A 16844-nucleotide genomic window follows, 5' to 3' on the forward strand; every position below is an offset into this window, starting at 1 on the left:
TCATGTTACAAGTTTGAGTCTTACTGATTGTATGGGGTGGACAGATGTTTGTATGCAGCTGATTCAGGATAATACATGGATTGGAGGTTGACTTTTAAAGACCGACTAATAGGTCTTTGAGTCAGAATTCTAGCTGATAGACAGGTGTTGAAACAGTTATTTGCAGCTGTATTACACAAATACATCATTAAAAAAAGCGATTGTGATTTCTGGATTTTTCTTTTTAGATTATCTCTCTCACAGTGGACATGCACCTACGATAAAAAATTCAGACCCCTCCATGATTTTTAAGTGGGAGAACTTGCAAAATAGGTGTTCAAATGCTTATTTTTTCACCGTGTACGCAGTACATAAAATGTCCAACAAGGGAAAAATAGCACATAAGACCACTGCTATACCACAATCAAACACGCATATCCCACAATTCCCTGCGCTTCACTGGTCACTGCTTAGACTACTGAATACCTATATACAGGCAAGTATTGTAGTGCCTAGAGGAGGTGTGTATACCAACAAAAACTTTTTACAAGTTCAATATCATTAAGCCGTGGTTTACAGCCAGATTTAGGCAACTGCACCAGGCTAAAGAGGTCGCATATCGTAGTGCGGATAGGGCCCTGCTACAATCGCACGAGAAACCAGCTGACTAAAGAAATTAACCTTTGATTATGCCGCAAAACTGAAAAAACAACTCGGCACTAACAACTCCAAATTAGTCTGTCAGGGATTATAATCGCTCACTGATTACAAGCGACGATTCCCCCCACTAGTGGGCTAGCCGATGACTTGAACAGCTTTTACTGCAGATTTGAAAAGGACACTTTTACTCTGCACACTCCAAAAGTCGCAGACGTTCAAACAACAAAAGATCAACAAAGCGCGGGCCCAGACCTTGTGTCCTGCCTCAAACTCTGTGTAGACCAACTTGCTCCTGTCTTCACAAAGTTCTTCAACAGGTATCTTGAACTCTGTGAAGTACCAACCTGCTTCAAACGCTCCATCATCATATCGGTCCCAAAAAAAGCAGCAGTCTCAGGTCTTAATGACTACTGGCCTGTTGCCTTGACATCTGTGGTTATGAAGTCCTTTGAACAGTTTGTGCAGGACCACCTCAAGAGCGTCATTAGTCCCATCTGTATCCACTGCAGTTTGCCTATCGAGCTAACAGGTCTGTGGATGATGCCGTCAACATGGGTCTGAACTTCATCTTTGAACATCTCAACAGCGAGGGAACCTATGCGAGGATCCTGTTTGTGGACTTTAGCTCTCTGTTTAAAACCATCATCCCTGAAGTCCTCTCCAAGTTTTTCCAACTCACCATCTCGCCAGCCATCTGCCAGTGGATCTACAACATCCGGATGGGCAGGAGGCAGCAAGTGAGGCTGGGGGACAGCACCTCATCCACACACACGATCACGCCAAGATTGTGTCCTCTCCCCCTGCTCTTCTCCCTCTGCACAAACGACTGCACCTCAAAGCACCAGATTGTCAAACTCCTGAAGTTCGCATATGACACCACCATCATCGGCCTCATCAAAGACTGTGATGAGCCTGTGTATCGACAGGAAGTGGCGAGACTGGAGCTTTGGTGTAGCCAACACAACCTGACGTTGAACACTCTAAAGACTGTAGAAATGACTGTGGACTTCAGGAGGCAATCTTCACCACAGCTGCCCCTCACGCTGTCCAACTGTCTTGTGTCAACTGTCGTGACATTCAAATTCTTGGGAATTACAGGTTCACAGGACATCAAGTGGGAGACGACGAAACTCCATTCTTAAAAAAGCCCAGAAAAGGATTTACTACTTGCGGATTTTGAGGAATCAGGGCCTGTCACAAGAGTGCTGAGACAGTTCTACACAGCGGTCATCGAATCAGTACTCCTTATCTCCATAACAGTCTGGTTTGGAGCTGCCACAAAAAAGGGGAAAGTCTGACTGCACCAAACAATCAAAACTGCTGAATGGATTATTGGCACTACTCTACCCATCTTTGAAGAGAGACACACCACTCATACTAGGATCAGAGCAGGCTGGGGTTCGACAAGTACTCTAACTGCTCTAAATGCTAGAAGACTATGCTTCTCTGCACAACTGTGACTCTTATAAGGAATCATTCCAATTAAGTGAATGACTATTGATCTTCGTTCTTGTCTGTTGTTCTCCGCACTAAACATGAATGTTGTAACAAGATGGCACAGACTGCCTGAGACAAATTCCTTGTGTGTTTCATAATTGGCCATTGAAGCTGATTCTGATTCTGAAAAATGGAAAGGCAGTTGGTCATGATAACATACCTATGGAAGTATGTGAGCAATTTGTGGCTGTGGAGTTTTTGACCAACTTCTTCAACACAATACTAGGGGGTGATAAGATGCTTCAAGAATGGAGGAAAAGTGTGATAGTTCCCATTTTTAAGAGCAAGGGCAATGTGCAGGGATGTGTAAATTATATATAAATTGTGTAAATTATAACAGGAATAATGTTGATGAGCCACACAATGAAGTTATGGGAGAGAGAAATGGAAGCTAGACTCAGAACAGAAGTCAGTACTTGAGAGCATCGATATGGTTTCATGTCTAGAAAGAGTACTACTCTACTAGATGCATTATTTAGCCTGAGGATGCTTATGGAAAAGTACAGAGAATATCAGAAGGAGCTATATTGTGTCTTTTTTGATCTAGAGAGGATCTGTGGTTCGTCATGTGTAAGTCTGGTGTGACAGAGATGTATGTTAGAATAGTACTTGACAGGTATGAGGGTGGCGGCACGATGACGCAGCTGTAGAGCGTAAGCCTCACAGCTCTGAGGAACGGGGTTCAAATCCCAGACCCGCCTGTGTGGAGTTAGCATGTTCTCCCCGTGTGCCTGCGTGGTTTTTCTCCAAGCACAACGGTTACCTCCCACATCCCAAAAACATGCATTGATTGGAGACTCTAAATCGTCACTTGGTGTGTGTATAACTGTCTCTGTGTGCCTTGCGATTGGCAGCCAGTTCAGGGTTTACCCTGCCTCCTGCTCGATTATAGCTGGGATCGGCTACAGGACTCCCACGACCCACGGCTCAGAAAATGGATGGATGTATGGATGGATTAAAAAAAAAAAAAAAATTATGAATCTATTGTTATTTGCGTTTCCCTCAAGGGCATGTTCATATTTGTGACATGAAGGCTGAAAAGACACTTCATGAAACACAGATAAATGGCAAACTTTTAAACCCACAAACTAAAGCCCTTGGATAATTTTTGCTAAAAAGTTTGAACATAATGGCTTCCTGGTTTGTTGGATCACGAATATTGTGAAAAAATTATTTTGTGAGTATACATACCTGGTAGTATGTCCTGATGTGTCTCGTGAGAAGGGTCAAGTTGTGAAGGCGAAGTGACACATCATTGTTCACATTCTTGTTCAGCATCTGGTTGTTATGGCTGGGATCACTTTGGATAACAACGCACAGCAGGAGAGTTTAGATTTACGTCATTTACGCCCATTAAAGACAAGGTTAAATATAAATAAGTCGCCATTTGTTCAGAACAAGGATTTATAGTAATACATTGGTACCCTGTACCAGTCTTATTTCCATATGAACTACTATATACATACACACACACACACACACACACACACACACACACACACACAAACACTCTATATGTATGCACATGAAAGACTGCAAGCATTGGCTGACCTGGCCTTCTTGGACATAATACTATAATATTATTTCTTTATGTTAAAACCCTTTCAACCATGTAAAGCACATTGAGTAACCTTGTGTGTGAAATGCACTATATAAATAAATTTGCTTTGCATTATGAGTATAGTGTTCGAGCGCAATTCTAAAGTTATGGCAGACTTGGAAAAAGAAGTGAAGGGAAATATCTTGACCCCTGTAGATTTTTGTATAATTCATTCAATAAATCTCTGTGAAAGCTGTAAAAGTTCGTCCAAAAACAACAGTACCAGTGTGGTCAGTCATGCCCGCAGATATAAAGTTACGGGTGTGTTTTACCAGAAAAAAGAGGACATCAGAGCTGTGGTTCACTTAAGAGGGCTCAGCTTAGAGGGAACATTGGTCAACACTACACAAAATAAGCGACGTCTTTCAATATCTATGTATTTCTACACGTAATAAATACCCGTGTTATTTTTCATGCTCGACTGTGCAGATTTATAAGTGCGATGGCCCCTTTCCTCAGTAATTAGTAGAAGCACCTTATAGAGCTCATACAGCAATGACTCTTTGTGGGAATGATGCAACAAGTTTTTGACACCTGGATTTGGTGATCATCTGCCACTCCTCCTTACACATCTTCTGCAGTTCTGTAAGGTTGCATAGTGAACATGGATGGGCAGCCATTTTCAAGTCTTTCCAGAGATGTTCAATTTGGTTTAAGCAAGGGATTTGGGTGGATCATTCAAAAACAGTCATGGAATTGTTCTGAAGCCAATCCTTTGATATTTTATGTGTGCTTTAGGGTCATTGTCTTTTCTTCAAGGTGAACCTTTGGCCCAGTCTGAGGTCCTGAGGACTCTGGAGAAGGTTTTCGTCCAGGATGTCCCGGTACTTGGCCACTTTGATCTTTTCTTTGATTGCAACGAGCCTCCCTGTCCCCGCAGCTGGAAAAACACACCCATGCTGCCACCAACATGATTCGCTATTGGGACTGTATGGGACCGGTGATGAAAGTGGACTTTCCTGAAAATATAAATGCGAGCACCGAAGGTGCGAAGTCCTGCTAGGTGGGTCTGTTTTTTGAAAAATGGATGGCTGTGGTGAATTCTGGCGATATCTGTGAACAAAATTCAAACAAAAATTGAGAGTAACATTTCTAAGTCATGACCCAAAAAAAATTGGGCAGAAGTTCCCCAAGGGCCACGCCCAGATTTTTCCCCCCATCTTTCTATCACTGCATAGCACAAAATCACATTTGTCATTAAAATATGCCATCTTATCTCAAGACAAATGAATTAAGTGAACTACTCAGTAAAAAGACATCTAAAATTGTCCTTTTCCCCACATTTTACATATTATAGTACAGATATAGAATAGACGTGAAAATATATCCTAGAATTTCTACACCGTACAGCAAAACATGTTAAAGAAGTTGATCTGTAGTAATTACTATTCACGTTTAAGTCTCAAACTTGTCACGCCGCGTTGTACTGATACACTCGACCAGATTGCTCACTATCTTAAATATAGATCTAGTAATACTAATAGTATAATGAGTCGGACAAAAAAAATCTCCATTCAAGTCCTTTTCCTCAAGTCATGACCACTTGAGCGTGTTCCTCACACTCGCGTCTACTTGTTTGAACATTGCACTGGGGCCGTACCTGGCTGATCACGCATGAATTGGTTTACACAAAACGCTATTCAAATACTCGACAATGATTAATCTGCCTTTTGTGTGCACACGTGCACCTTTTGTGGCTTCCATTCTCGACGAAATTTCGAAATCTCCGAGATATGGCGAGGTCATGAGAATGCAAGGGGAGGGGCGTTACTGTTACTAGTGTTAGTGCCTCAACAAGGCTAGGCTTGTGAAAGCAAAACAACGAACTCAAACGCGTGTTCGTTCAATGTTGTCAACTAATATCCAGATTAATTGGAGACAACTTTTCCTCAATTTTCCGGAGGAATTTTCATGAATATTTGAAAATCTGTAATTCCAGGAAATTCCGGAGGACTTTCATCACTAAAGCTTCTACAAATTTGGAATCTCTGGAGCTCAGCCACCGTTATCTTGGGATTCGTCTTTACCTCTGTCACCAAGGCTTTTCTCCCCTAATTGGTCAGTTTGGGTGGACGACCAGCTCTAGGAAGGGATTCGGTTTGTCTCAAACGGCTTCCATTTCAGTATTATGGAATCCGCCGTGGTTTTAGGAATCTTAAGTGCAGCAGAATTTATGTTGTAACCAGATCTATGCCTTGCCACAAGTCTATCTCTGAATTCTGAGCTGTAAGGTCTTATCTGAATCCGAATCCACATTATTGCCAATTTATGTAACAACACACAAGGAATTTGCCTCCGGTAGTCAGTGCCGAAATGGTACAACACATGTAGAGTAAGAAGAACAATAATAGTCAATCGTCATTGACAGGGAACTTTTTTTTTTTTGAAGAACTTATATGACGTGAATTTCCGAATCAAGTCAAATAAGTAAAATCAAATACAGCTGGACTCCAATGAAGGTGTAGAAAAAGGAGTAGCAAAGAGTCTGAATACTTATAGCTCCGGCATATTTCATTTTTTTCTTTTTAATAGATCAGAAAAAAACTTCAACAATTACATTGTTTTTTTTCTCTCAATATGAAATGAAAAATTAAGTAAAAAAAATGATTTAAACAAATGTACTGTACGTGTAATACACACACACACACACATATGCACACACATTGAGTGAGTGCTTGAGTGACCTTCCTTTAATACCACTGACAGCTCCTCGATCCTGACCTCCTCTTGTTTAACACAGTTTCTCATACAAAACCTAAATCCTCCCTGGGGGCATGGCCCAGTCAGTCCAGGGGCCATTCACTGAGTGGAGAACAATAGCATAATTATTACGTTTCTGAAAACAATGGAGACAGACAACGGAGTGTGATTGAGGACGCATCCGCCTAATGTGATTCAAACTCTTAAACAGTAGTGGTAATGCTATTGGTTTTTCATTAGCTTTTTGAGTGCAGTATTTCTGCTCAAACCCTGATACTGTTGATTATGTTTTCAATTCACCAGAAAAGTACCACAATGCAACAGGTACCTGTGAATCTTTATCATAACATTGTTCATGGGCAACAAGGTTTTAACCAGTGGATGCAAAGCAATATCAGTTCAGGTACATAATACTATACATCAACACAGATGGCTGATATTAATTAATATTTATTCATTCTTTCATAATATTGCATGTTGACATCCGTACAACTGACCCCTCCGTGGATATTGCGCAATCCGCGTCACTGACCAATCAGAGGCCAGAGATCTGCATAGACCAAAGCCCGTTTTTGCTCCCGCCATTTTCTCTGACAACATTGAATGGTCCAGTATAGGTTTAGTTAGCGTTTTATCGCGTATTTGGGTTATTTAACAAAAAATATGGTTAAGAGGTGTAGTCACTGACTTTGTAATAGTGACGACAGGTATCCTGAAAGACTAGTTGGTGGAGTTCGATTCGTACCCTTTCCAAAACCGAAGACCCAGTACGAAAAATGCCTTCGATGGGTCAAACTTTGTGGAAGACCGCATCATCAACTAAATCCATCTAATATTAACCGGAACACGTTTGCACGAAGGTATGCCCTATATTTGATTTTCAATACATGTCTCGTATAAATGAATTCGAAGTTCTTCGCTAGCATAACACTGCTGCGTGTGAACAATTGACACACTTACTCTTTGTTGAGCGATATTTAGCGATGATCGGACTGCACAAACGTATTGATTTCTTGCTGGCTCGTGGCCAGAAGCTTAACCAGACTGTGTTTGCACAAAGATATGCCTTAAATTTGATTTTTAATACACGTCTCGTATAAATGAATGAGACGTTCTCCGATAGCATAACATTGCTACGTGTGAACGATTGACACACTTAATTCTTTGTTCAGCGATATTTAGCGATGATCGGACTGCACAAACGTGTCGCTTTGTTGCTGGCTCGCGGCCGAAAGTTAACCAGACTGTGTTTGTACGAAGATATGCCCTAAATTTGATTTTTAATACACGTCTCGTATAAATGAATGAGACGTTCTCCGCTAGCATAACATTGCTACGTGTGAACGATTGACACACTTATTCTTTGTTGAGCGATGATCGGACTGCACAAATGTATTGATTTCTTGCTGGCTCGCGGCCAGAAGCTTAACCAGACTGTGTTTGCACGAAGATATGCCCTAAATTTGATTTTTAATACACATCTCGTATAAATGAATGAGACGTTCTCCACTAGCATAACATTGCTACGTGTGAATGATTGAATGAAATCAGAAGCATGGCGTCTCTCTCAGTTAAGAATCTATTGTATTTAGAATCTATAATATATTGTTGATTTGAATGAAATCAGAAGCATGGAGTCTGTCTCAGTTCAGAATGTATTGTATTGTATTTGCCATTTTTACTGTTTGTCTTTCGTCAGCGCACGTGGCGTGACGTCACTTCAGGAGGCGTGGTTAAGTGCCCTGTACGGAGGGGTCAATTGTCAAAATATCAAACCAAAATGCAACCTCACTATTAACCAGCAGTTACATTACACTTCATTTTCACCTATAAAGTTTCCTTACTGAATAAATTATGATAATTTGGAAGAAATTAGCAGGAATATAATTTTTTCCAATATTTTAACATGGAAAATATATGATGTGAACACATTTTTTGTAATTCTTTCCTCAGTCAATGTTTTTCAAATGCTCAATATTTACAATGAGAAATTCAATTAAATTTTCTCCACTTGGTCAGAATACTCAACAAAACAATGTTTTCTCAGTGGGCCCTGGTCAAATCATACAACTACGACACGTTTCTCTGAAATTAGCCAAAGATATGGAGAAAACCTATACACAAAATGCAATCATCGTAACGTCCTCTGCTGACCATTGTGAGAGAGTGGTATCAATGACGTTAAAAAGTAGTGCTTCCATCCCCAATTCCTCATTATTTTGTTTTGTCTCCCCACTTTAATGTTTAAGATCATCAAATGAATGTAACCGGACAAATACAAAGCAAATTTTAATGCATTTTTTGAATGGCACTTTCATTTATTAAGGGGTGGAGAAACCATTCATAGGTACCTGGTCCCATGTGAAATACGGAGATGGAAGAGGACTGTGGAAAGTGAAAATTCATGGGAATACAAATGAGAACATTCGGAGGGTCCAGGGGCATCCACCCCCGGGAAATTTTTGAAAAAAATGGATGGCTATTATGCATTCTCGCGATATCTGTGAACAAAATTCAGACAAAAATTGAAAGTAAAATTTCTAAGTCCTGACCCAAAAAAAAAAAAAAAAAATTGGGCAGGAGTTCCCCAAGGGCCAAGCCCAGATTTTTTTGCCCCCCATCCTCCGATCACTGGATAGCACAAAATCACATTTGTCATTAAAATATGCTTAAAATATGCCATCTTATCTCAAGACAAATGAATTAAGTGAACTATTCAGTAAAAAGACATCTAAACTTGTCCTTTTCCCCACATTATACATATTATAGTATAGATATAGAATATACACGAAAATATATCCTAGAATTTCTACACTATACAGCAAAACATGTTAAAGAAGTTGATCTGGAGTAATTACGATTAACGTTTAAGTCTCAAACTTGCTACGTCGCATTGTACTGATACACTTGACCACATTGCTCACTATCTTAGATATAGATCTAGTAATACTAATAGTATAATCAGCTGCCTTCAATATATATATTTACACACACACACACACAGTCACTCACATTTGAAAAATGTACAGGAGTGCTCTGGTCAGTCATGCTCGCAGATAAAGTTGTGGATGTGATTAGGCATGGCCTTAAAATAAATTACTGGATTAATATAACATAACTGTAAATTAAAAGTAAAATAAACAAATACATAACTAAAATAGAAAACTAAAATTTAAAACTCAGAAATGATAATTTCCAATTTCAACTATTATTAGTAGAACATGATATAAAACGGTATTTAAAATTTTTCATCAATAAAAATTCTTGATCTGACAAACTTCAACTGAAGAAAAGTTAAATGCACTGGCCTGTCAAGGAATAAACACGAACGGTCTATATATGCAATGTTTTGAAAATGCTGAAAGTTTAGTTCAACATCATCGGCGTTCGTGGCAAGATGCTAGCGATACATTGGAACAAACATTCCTATCGGCAGTCGTGACATATTGTTGTGGGGGGAGCACGCACCACGGGACTGCCATAAATAGGAGGCCAGCCTGCTAGAACGCGCCTTTATGTGGATGCACTCGACTTATTGGCTACACCTGAATCAAGTGACGAGGTGGATCATAGTCAAATGTTGTTGTCTTGTTTTTTTTTTGACGCCGTCACACTGCCTCGCGATCCTTTGACGTGTCTCATGATGTTGATGACTTTCGACGTAAATGCGCTCATATTACGTGAAGCAGTTCTAAACATGCGCTTTCGTACATGCTCCGTACATCCTCAGTACGGTTAACTTGCAATTCCTGTTTCCAGGTGAATACCGGTTGTTTTGGAGCAGACTTGTTTCGTTAACAACTTTTGTGAAATAAACATGGAAATGTCAAGACTACACAAAATTAGCGACGTCTTGAGAGAATGCAAGGGGAGGGGCGTTACCGTTACTAGTGTTAGTGCCTCAACATGGCTACGCTTGTGAAAGCAAAACAAGGAACACAAACGCATGTTCATTCAATGTTGTCAACTAATATCCAGATTAATTTTAGGCAATTTTGGTGAAAATTTAAAAATCCGTAATTCCGGCACAATCCGGAGGACTTTCATCACTGGAAATAGTAATGACCCCCTGAACTTAATACCTGGTTGGGCCATCCTTAGCATAGACAACTGAAATCAAACATTTGATATACCTGGCAATGAGTCCTTCACATCTCTGGGGAGATATTTAGACAACTCCACCTTACACAATTTCTTGAATTCAACAAAAACAGAGGGTTAAAGCATAAACTGCCTTTTTTCAGGTCACGCCACTGCATTTCAATCAGTTTCAAGTCTGGCCTTTGACGAGCCCACTCCAAAACCTTAATTTATTTTGGCATGTAAAAGTTGACTCACTTAGTCTGTTTTGGATCATTATCCTGCTACAGAACTGAAGCACGCGTTAGCTTGAAGTCACAAACTAATGGCTGAAGATTCTCTACCAGGATTTTGTGTTAAAGAGCAGAATTCATGGTTCCATCAATCACAGCAAGTTGTGCAGGTCCTGAATAATATGCAGCCCGAGCCGCTACCATCATGTTAGACTCTCGGCATATTTTTTTCTGAAATTCTGTGCTACATGGACGCCAGCTATAACAAGACGCCTTCCAAAAAGGTCAACTTTCATTTTGTCAATTCATATATTTATAATATTCCCCTCAAAGTCTTGGGAATCACTGAGATGTTTTTTTTTTGTTTGTTTTTTTGGGGGTGCAAAAGACAATCCTTTTATTTTTGGTTAGTGGTGGTTTTTGCCTTGAATGCCATTATTGCCCAGTCTCTTCCTTACTAATAAGTCATAAACTCTGACTTTAACTAAAGCAGGGGCGGCCTGGAGTACTTTAGATGTTGTCCTGGGTTCCTTTGTGACCTCCTGGATGAGTCGTTGCTGTAATTTGGGGACATTTTTGTCCACCAGCCAAGCCACTCCTGAGAAGACAGATCTGTAGGTAATCAGTGAAAATCAACAAAAAATTATGAAAAGCCACAATTAATCCAGGATTTCACCAGAGGGGTAATTACCAGAATTCTCGAGTATGAAATGTCTTTAACCCCAAAGTTGACCAAAAAAAAAAAAACATCAGGAAAACCCTTCTACCAATGCACACGCAGAGGGAACATTGGTCAATACTAAACAAAATAAGTGAAATCTTTCAATATCCATGTATTTCTACTCGTAACAAATTTTACACAAGATTTTTCATCCTCGACTGTGCAGATTTGTGAGTGCGGTAGCATGCGGGCGCGTATGCGCCCGTCAAATTACAGTGACTGGGAGCACCACGAGAATCTTTCAACGGAGAAGTGAAAGGCTGGAGGCGATGCAACACTCGACAATGCAGGAGCAGTTTGTGGCAGAGAGGAGGAGGCATCCTCTATTCCATCAACCAGAATAAATAAAGTATTGACGAAATTCTACGACAGAAAATGTGTTAATTAGTCGGGCGATCGCTCACTTCGATGACGTTCGCCCTGCACATTTCCACATGACTATTAAAAGCCATTAAATGACACTTTACACTGGCTTCCAGTCAGCTTTAAAATAGATTTTTAAGTTATGCTAGTGGTCGATAACACAGTTCTGAGGTTGGGGGTTCAAATTCTGGCACAGAAAGATACTTTTTGGAGTGTAATTGCAGCTATTTCACCACCAATCAACATACTTAACTCAGTAAAACACTTACTGAAACTTACAGACAATTCATCTTTAAAATGGCGAAACAAAAAATTTTAAGAGCATGAGCACATCTGGCTGCAATGCTCAAAACCTGAAATAAGACAGTCAGGATGTGGTTGCAGAAAGTGACTCACATAGATGCATGCAGGATACCATTTATGCAGCATATCCTATTCACATACTGTACTGACAACTAAAGTAAAAGTAAAGTGAATCATGTCAGCAGGACTCTCACGAAAGGCCACTTTATATACCCGCAGTTGCGCGGTTGACAATGCCCGCATTCCATCACATGACCTACGCATTGCTCCGTGCAGCACCTCTGTGTAGCTTGCCGCAGACGTCAAAACAATTTGCTGCGCAGGGAAAGCCGCACGGCTCATCTCTTGTCACAGACCCGTTTTAGTTACAAGCTGTGATTACGTACTTACAGTTCCTCCCAGGTCCACATACCACCTCCGTCGCCGCCTTCTCGATTGATTTTGCAGTATAATTAAACCTACAGTATCATCTTGTCATTTAGGTCCATTTGTTCAAGCAGACATGCTTCCACAGTCGCTAATGTTTATGTTTTGTTCCTCGTTACAAAAAGGAAAGTTAAATTGGCTACCGCAAATGACTGAAATGTGCTGCGGAAACTCCACGCTGTCGTCGTAGCCAATACCAGGGACACCTCTGACTTGGAGAAGAACTGCAGTACATTTTCAAAACTGAACGTGTGGGTTGCTCTTGAGTATAAAGGCAAACAATACACGCAGGTGTGCCACAGTGACGTCAGCACGGTTGCTGCATGCGTGTGTATAAAGAAGCTTTAAGTGTTACCCACATGTGTGTCATGATCTTGTGCAGGAAGACGCCATCCACGAGCTCAACGAACATGTTGACACGCTCCTCTGAGTCTGCATTGTCACATGACCCCAGTGGACCCAAAGTCCGCACCTAAAGACACACAATATGAAAATAATGGGGCTGGGCTATGAATCAAAACGTAATCATGATTTTGATGTTGGCTTCTAATGATCATAAAAACGTTGTAATTTAAGAAAAGCGATTAATGTTCAGCAACACAAGTCGTTCCTATGCTCTAAACACACACTGTGTTGGCTGTAAGAAAGAATATGACATTAAATCAGACTAAAATGTTCCCGTTTTAAGTTAATTAGGATTACCGACATTGTTTCTATTTGCTTAAAACGAGACCATTGAGAGGATTTTTTTTTTTTTTAAACAAAGACAGACAATGCAGGCATAGCAGGTGTCCCAATGATTTTCGCCATGGCTGTATTTATTTTTGTCTTTTATTTCTACTTTTTTCCATTACTTGTTACGAATTTATTTTGCAGTTGTTCTTTTGAGGTTATAGTAATTAAGGTTGACATTTGGTAGTTAAATAAAAACCCAAGTTTTATTTTTTTAAATCAATCAATAATCGTTTTTATGAATTGTGATTTCAATATCAATGTAATAATGTAATAGTCATCATCACTTTGTTCATAATCGCCAGCACTAGAAGACAAGTCATTTAACTTGTCTAATCCTACTTGCAATTTTTGAGGTTTTGAACCGCAAGACATGCACTGGTCATTAACATGCTCGAAGGCCAATCGGCTAAAGTCACAACAGAAGTATTCAACGGTTTAAAGTAAAAATATGAATGACGTTAAAACCAAGAGCAAGTCCCCGATGCAGGAAACGATGCATTAGTATAAAACTCTTTTTTTCTGTAGAAAAAGCTAAGAAATCAATGTCAAAAGCCAGATGTTTCATTGAAACACCTGCATTTCACAGTCTACTTAACCTCTTTTTTTTCCCACCATGTAATACGTTTTCTGATGTCTGACCCTATTCACCTTTTTTTCTGCGTGGGAAAACAAAAATTGTGATTGACCAGAAAAGGTCTACAGGCTGTGGGCCAAGGACAAACAGGAAGTACCACAGGTTTATTAACCTTTACCCCTGTTTGATTTGAAAGAGACAAATAGACTGCAGCCACCACTTAATACTATCAGCACTTCTTTGAATGCACTCAGTGACATAAATATATTTGACCTCAAAACTGTGTTACTTGTTAAAACATCGTACAGCTCTTTCAGTTGCATGTTAGGACAGAAAGTTGAGTGCTCATCTGTGAAGTTGACTTCACCCGACAGTTTACTGACTTGGTTAAATCTAGATCCAGAAAGAAAACATTTCATCCTGTCTTTGTAATGTTAAATTTACATTAGGAAAATGTTTCCGGCAATAATTCTGACGACAGATGTGGAACTTATTTACATTTTTTCTAACATGTTTTAAAGTGGCGGCACGGTGGATCAGCTGGAAAACCGTTGGCCCCACAGTTCTGAGGGCGTGGGTTCAATCCCAGGCCCACCTATGTGGAGTTTGTATGTTCTCCCCATGTCTGCGTGGGTTTTCTCCAGGCACTTCCTTCCACATCCCAAAAATATGCAACATTAATTGGATACTCTAAATTGCCCCTAGGTGTGATTGTGAGTGTGGTTGTTTGTCTCCATTTGCCCTGCGATTGGCTGGCAACCAGTTGAGGGTGTACCCTGCCTCCTCCCCGCTGACAGCTGGGATAGGCACCAGCACTCCCCGCGATGCTTGTGAGGATAAGTGGCAAAGAAAATGGATGGATGGATGCATGTTTTAAAGTTGAGTTTATTCTTTAAGTTTGCTACGGGAAACTATGACTTAGACTAGTGGTATGAGTACCACCGGATGTACACGGGCTCCCGACAGTGTTTTGCAAAAGAATCATTAAATGAAATGCTCCAATTTTTCATATTGTTATACCGGATTCAACTTTTGTTTAATATAATTAAGTACATGAGTACTTCTCAGTTGCATTTAATCTTTTAGATTGATTTGTTTATCCATCATTTATTGACGTGCAACTTTTACGGAACATGTTCAATACATTTTTAATTAATTAATTGCTTTAAATGCTTACAGTCATATAACATACACTTTAACTCGTGTTTGACGAACCTGAAGACCAATTACATTACCTTATTTTAATATTGGCCATTGGAGAACCAAGAATTTCTAGAGGTTGCCCTTGGTGTGAAACGTTTAAGAATCAACGACTTCGATAAAGTATTTATCTGTACATGTTATGTAGCTTTAGCTCGTACCATGCAGGAACGTGGCTTTTGCACATCACCACTCACCCACAAAACCAGTGGCGACTCCAAAAAGGCTGCCAGCAGATCGGAAAGAGTCCCATCCATGGTGGCCGGGCCTGGCTCCCTGTTGCTCAGTCACTCGATGCTGGTTGGAGGTCTCCACACAGGACAATACAAAGCAGCCGCGAGGCGTCCACTTCCCCACAACGGATGAGCTTTCTCTCACCCTTGCTATTGTGTTGCTCTATCCCTGTTCCCTCGACGCATGGTTCAAGATTCCCAAACGCGCTGAACTACATAAAACATGTTCAAAACAGTTCCAAAAGGCGCCGCAAACATTTCAAGTCGTTAGAGAGTTCAAATACAAACGAAAATATTCCATGTCTCGGGAAACACACTTGATCCAAACTTCCCCAGGACAGTTGCTGTGTTGTCAAGGATACATGACTCGGGCAGTAAAGGAACACAAAAATCCGTGAACCAAAAGATGGCGAAACAAAGAAAAATACTAAAAAGGCACACAACAAGGCGTGTAGCGTGATAATCTTGTCATTTCCGTGTATTATTTCTTGAAGTTACATCCGTAACCAGACCGAGCGCTCCGCTACTCAGGTTACAATACACATAATTACACCGAACTGATTTGAGATCGGGGAGTAGCGGGCCAAACGTGATTGACGAGCGTTTCACCCAATCCGCTCGTGAAAAAAAGACAGGCGCTTTCGGTGCCAGCAAACCTCCACCAATCACATGGGTCTGTTTCAAACCATTTGCTCGATAAAGAAAACATTTGTCCAGGCGGCAAGGTGGGGCAGCTGTAGAGCGCTGGCCTCACAGTTCTGAGGACCGGGATTTTTATTGCCCGGCCCCGCCTGTGTAGGTTTTCTCCGGGGACTCCGGTTACCTTCCGCACACCAAAAACATGCATGAATTGGAGACTTTAAATTGCCCCTTGGTGTGATAGTGAGTGCAACTTTTGTCTGACTCTATGTGCCCTGCGATTGGCTGGCAACCAGCTCAGGGTGTACCCTGTCTCCTGCCCGTCGACAGATGGGATAGGCTCCCACGACCCTCGTGAGGATAAGCGGGTCAAAGATGGATTTTGAAATCAGTTCATTTGACTGACGTGAGGATTTGGATTATTGGTGGTTGGCATGAAAAGGTCATCAGTGTTTTGAAGTTATAAAAAAAATATATATGTGCTCCATCCATTATCTAAGCCGCTTAACCTCACAAGGGTCGCGGGTTCCTGTATTCCACCTTTTTGCATGTCTTCAGTTCTCAGTTGATTGTGTCCACCATTTACCCTCTAACTTGTGTCGACCAATCAACTCCCTCCTGCTACTTGTGTCTTGTCCAGGTGTCCCTAGATCAGTGATTCCCAAACAGCGTGTCGGGGTACATTAGGGTGCCCTGAGAGCTCTCCAGGTGTGCCGTGGGAAGTTATCCAATTTTATGTAATTGCTAAAAAAAAAAACATTTATTCCAAGAAATATGTTATCTTTATTCATCTATGTATGCCAGTGAAGCACAATGACAGACAGAACAAAAAATAAATAAATCCTCTTCTATTAGATGGCAGGAAGTACATACAGTAATTAATCTATCCATTTTTGGTGAC

The 16844-nt window shown here is 40.6% G+C and overlaps 1 protein-coding gene across 8 annotated transcripts in view; it reads right to left on the bottom strand.

Moving 5' to 3' along the window:
* The window catches only part of ccdc88c (coiled-coil domain containing 88C), a 123241-nt gene extending 107135 nt beyond the window's left edge, over positions 1-16106 (bottom strand). For 4 of the 8 annotated variants that reach the window (XM_061844733.1, XM_061844731.1, XM_061844732.1 and 1 more), the window contains exons 1-3: positions 15269-16102; positions 12922-13034; positions 3328-3436 (exon numbers count right to left, since the gene is read on the bottom strand). In XM_061844733.1, the coding sequence (XP_061700717.1) occupies positions 3328-3436; positions 12922-13034; positions 15269-15328 (282 nt within the window). In that variant the 5' untranslated portion in view covers positions 15329-16102. Of the gene's footprint in view, positions 1-3327; positions 3437-12921; positions 13035-15268 lie in introns of all 8 variants that reach the window. The other 4 variants (XM_061844736.1, XM_061844734.1, XM_061844730.1 and 1 more) reach the window with 3 other exon arrangements.
* Positions 16107-16844: the final 738 nt, after the last annotated feature.

The sequence above is a fragment of the Syngnathoides biaculeatus genome, chromosome 15 (genome assembly GCF_019802595.1).
Source record: "Syngnathoides biaculeatus isolate LvHL_M chromosome 15, ASM1980259v1, whole genome shotgun sequence".
Taxonomy (NCBI): domain Eukaryota; kingdom Metazoa; phylum Chordata; class Actinopteri; order Syngnathiformes; family Syngnathidae; genus Syngnathoides; species Syngnathoides biaculeatus.